Consider the following 3589-nt stretch of genomic DNA (forward strand, 5'->3'; position numbering starts at 1 on the left):
ACTAAAGCATTTAGGCAAAATTACCAAACATTTAGGGATGAGAATTGTGCAGTAAATGTAATCGTGGGTTTAATTATGGCTCCACCAAAAATAAATTCAGAATGGCAACCCATATCTACCGAATGTGTTGCCTGCATTCAATTCACAGCGCCTGCATACTACTTTTTCCTTTTCAAATAAAGTTAAATAAGTATAAGAAAAGGAGTACTATCAATCTTGATTAGGAGAAAAAAGGTCTATCTCTTCTCCAATCAAGCCATCATTAATTAAATGAATGTAAACATCTTACCATTCGTTTGAGACGCGTTCTATTTAGTTGTTATTCGTATACCTAAATACAAGGCCGTACTGAACTGCATGTTGCAGTTTTGATGATACCTTGTGCCAGAATAGTTGTACCTTCAAATCTAATGACTGAGCGCATTTTGCACCCTCGCATTGGTCTGTAAAGATACCTTAATAACTCAGTGTTGCAACCTAATTCTAATCATGCATTGATGATCCAACCACCTCAATTTACTACCCTCCAACAACACACACTTCACTAATAGGACTACCTCCCTTTTCTCTCTCATCTATCTCTCCAAGTTTCACTTCCTTTGCTTCTTTCCAATTAACAAAACAAGTTTCTCGCCATTGAGAATGGCAAATTTTCCAGCAAAATGGTGGTTCCTTGTTGTTGTCTTGAGCTGTGTAGGAACCACCATTGTCAGCTGCACCGACAGCTTCCCACCCACACACAAAACATACATAATATACATGGACAAATGGGCAAAGCCGCAAGAGTTCAACGACCACAATCAATGGTATTCCTCACTGATCAAATCCGTAACATCAGCAGCAATCAACCCACAAGGCGAAGAAGCCGGAGATGACGACAGGATCATCTACACCTACGGGACCGCATTCCACGGCGTGGCCGCCCGGCTAAGCGGCGAGGAGGTGGAGAGGGTGCAACAGCAGGACGGCGTGATGGCGGTGTTCCCGGACACCATGTACCAACTCCACACCACCAGAAGCCCTCTCTTCCTCGGCCTCGAGCGCCAAGACAGCACCAGCACACTATCCTACAACCCGTTCGACTACGACGTGGTGGTGGGGGTTCTGGACACGGGCGTCTGGCCGGAGAGCCCCAGCTTCAACGACACCGGCATGACGCCCGTGCCCGCCCGCTGGAGAGGCGCCTGCGAAGTCGGCCGCGGCTTCACCAGGCGCCACTGCAACAAGAAGATCGTGGGAGCCAGAGTGTTCTACAGGGGATACGAGGCCGCCTCGGGCAAGATCAACGAGCAGGTGGAATACAAGTCCCCGAGGGACCAAGACGGCCACGGCACCCACACTGCCGCGACCGTCGCAGGCGCCCCTGTCCGCGGCGCCAATCTCATGGGCTATGCCTACGGCACCGCGCGTGGGATGGCGCCAGGGGCGAGGATCGCCGCCTACAAGGTCTGCTGGACCGGCGGCTGCTTCAGCTCCGACATCCTCTCCGCCGTCGACCGAGCCGTCGCCGACGGCGTCAACGTCCTCTCAATCTCTTTAGGCGGCGGAATCTCGTCCTACTTCCGTGACAGCCTCTCCGTCGGTGCTTTCGGCGCGATGGAGAAGGGCGTTTTCGTGTCGTGCTCAGCCGGAAACGGCGGCCCTGACCCCATCAGCCTCACGAACGTCTCTCCCTGGGTGGCCACCGTCGGCGCTAGTACGATGGACAGAGATTTTCCGGCGACAATTAAGCTCGGAACAGGGCAGTATCTCACCGGAGCTTCACTCTACAAAGGCCGCCGTAATCTCTCCCCAAACAAACAGTATCCGTTGGTCTACCACGGCAGCAACTCGACGAACCTAACACCGAGCTCAATGTGCTTGGAAGGTACTCTCGACCGCCACTCCGTCGCCGGAAAAATCGTAATCTGCGACAGAGGAATCAGCCCAAGAGTAGAAAAGGGGCAGGTGGTGAAAGACGCCGGCGGAGTAGGCATGATCCTGACCAACACCGCCGCAAATGGAGAGGAGCTAGTCGCCGACTGCCACCTCCTCCCGGCCGTGGCAGTAGGCGAGTCAACAGGTAAGGTCGTAAAACAGCACTACGCCACCCACCGTGGCGCCACCGCAACACTCTCATTTCAGGGAACAAAGCTCAAAATCAAACCATCACCAGTAGTGGCAGCATTCTCATCAAGAGGCCCCAACATCCTCTCCCTAGAGATACTAAAGCCCGACGTGGTCGCGCCTGGAGTCAACATCCTGGCAGCCTGGACCGGCGCATTGGGCCCGTCCAGCCTGCCCACAGACCCCCGGAGAACGAAATTCAACATACTCTCCGGCACATCAATGTCTTGCCCTCATGTCAGCGGCGTGGCAGCCTTGATCAAATCCAAACACCCAAATTGGAGCCCCGCGGCAATCAAGTCCGCCTTGATGACGACAGCTTACATCCACGACAACATGCAGAAGCCTCTCAAAGACGCCTCCTCCGCCACTCCCTCCACCCCTTACGACCACGGCGCCGGCCACATAAACCCGCTCAAGGCCCTCGACCCCGGCCTCGTCTACGACATCGGAGCGCAGGACTATTTCGAGTTCCTATGCGCGCAAGGGCTGACCACGTCGGAGCTGCTGGTGTTCTCCAAATTCGCCAACAGAAAATGCCGCCACAGCCTCCGGAACGGCGGCGATCTCAACTATCCGGCGATCTCGGCGGTTTTCCCGGAGAGCACGAACGTGACGGCGGTGACGCTCCACAGGACCGTGACGAATGTGGGCCCTGCGGTGTCGAGCTACCGCGCGGTGGTGTCGGCGTTCAGAGGCGCGTCGGTGAGGGTTGAGCCGGGGAGGCTGGAGTTCAGCAGCTCGGTGAAGAAGATAACGTACAAGGTGACGTTCGTGAGCAAGTCGAGGCAGTCGACTCCGGAGTTCGGAGCTATTATATGGAAGAATGCGGTGCATAAAGTTAGAAGCCCGGTGGTGATCACGTGGCTGCCGCCGTTGTGATCAGATCAGCCAAGCATGGATTTAGCAATAAGGAGACTTTAATTTGTTCAAATCCAATCCCCATGTTTTACTCCTTTTTTTAATTGAATTTATCAAATTTATGCAAGATTTTATCATTCCAAGAGAAACGGAAGATGGATGGAGAAAGCTCGTTTAATTGACCTGCTTTTTGTTGAACCTTGTGGAAAGATTGGAAGCTGTGAATGGAGTTGCTAATGTGTGTTTGGTGGTGGTGTCAGTAAAAATTATTAGGAGCAAATTATAAGTAAATTATAAGTAGTACTCCCTCCATTCCACAGTAATAGAGACATTTCATTTTCTGCACTCGTTTTGAAAAAATGATAATAAATCGTTAAAGTAAAGAGAAAGTAAATTAAGAGAAAGAATAATGTAGAGAAGAGTCTTATCTACAAGATTCTCTCTTTTACTTTACTTTTTCTTCACTTTAACTATTTATAATTATTTTTTCAAAACGAGTACGCAAAATGAAATGTCTCTATTACTATGAAACGGAGGGAATATTTAACTGAAACTATGGGCATAGAATACTACTCCCTCTGTCCCCGATTAAGAGTCACACTTTGACGGGGAACAAGTTTTA

At 51.0% G+C, this 3589-nt stretch overlaps 1 protein-coding gene across 1 annotated transcript; it reads left to right on the top strand.

Moving 5' to 3' along the window:
- The first annotated feature begins 444 nt into the window (after window positions 1-444).
- LOC125188584 (subtilisin-like protease SBT1.3) lies at window positions 445-3104 on the top strand. The gene has a single exon (XM_048085522.1). It carries the CDS (start codon window positions 643-645, stop codon window positions 2986-2988), a length of 2346 nt encoding a protein of 781 aa, XP_047941479.1. The 5' UTR covers window positions 445-642; the 3' UTR covers window positions 2989-3104.
- The last annotated feature ends 485 nt before the right edge of the window (window positions 3105-3589 follow it).

Source organism: Salvia hispanica, chromosome 5 (genome assembly GCF_023119035.1).
Source record: "Salvia hispanica cultivar TCC Black 2014 chromosome 5, UniMelb_Shisp_WGS_1.0, whole genome shotgun sequence".
Lineage (NCBI taxonomy): Eukaryota > Viridiplantae > Streptophyta > Magnoliopsida > Lamiales > Lamiaceae > Salvia > Salvia hispanica.

Bases quoted from the DNA above. Each gene is read 5' to 3' on its own strand.
- LOC125188584 (XM_048085522.1), top strand. From the start codon at position 643: ATGGCAAATTTTCCAGCAAAATGGTGGTTCCTTGTTGTTGTCTTGAGC.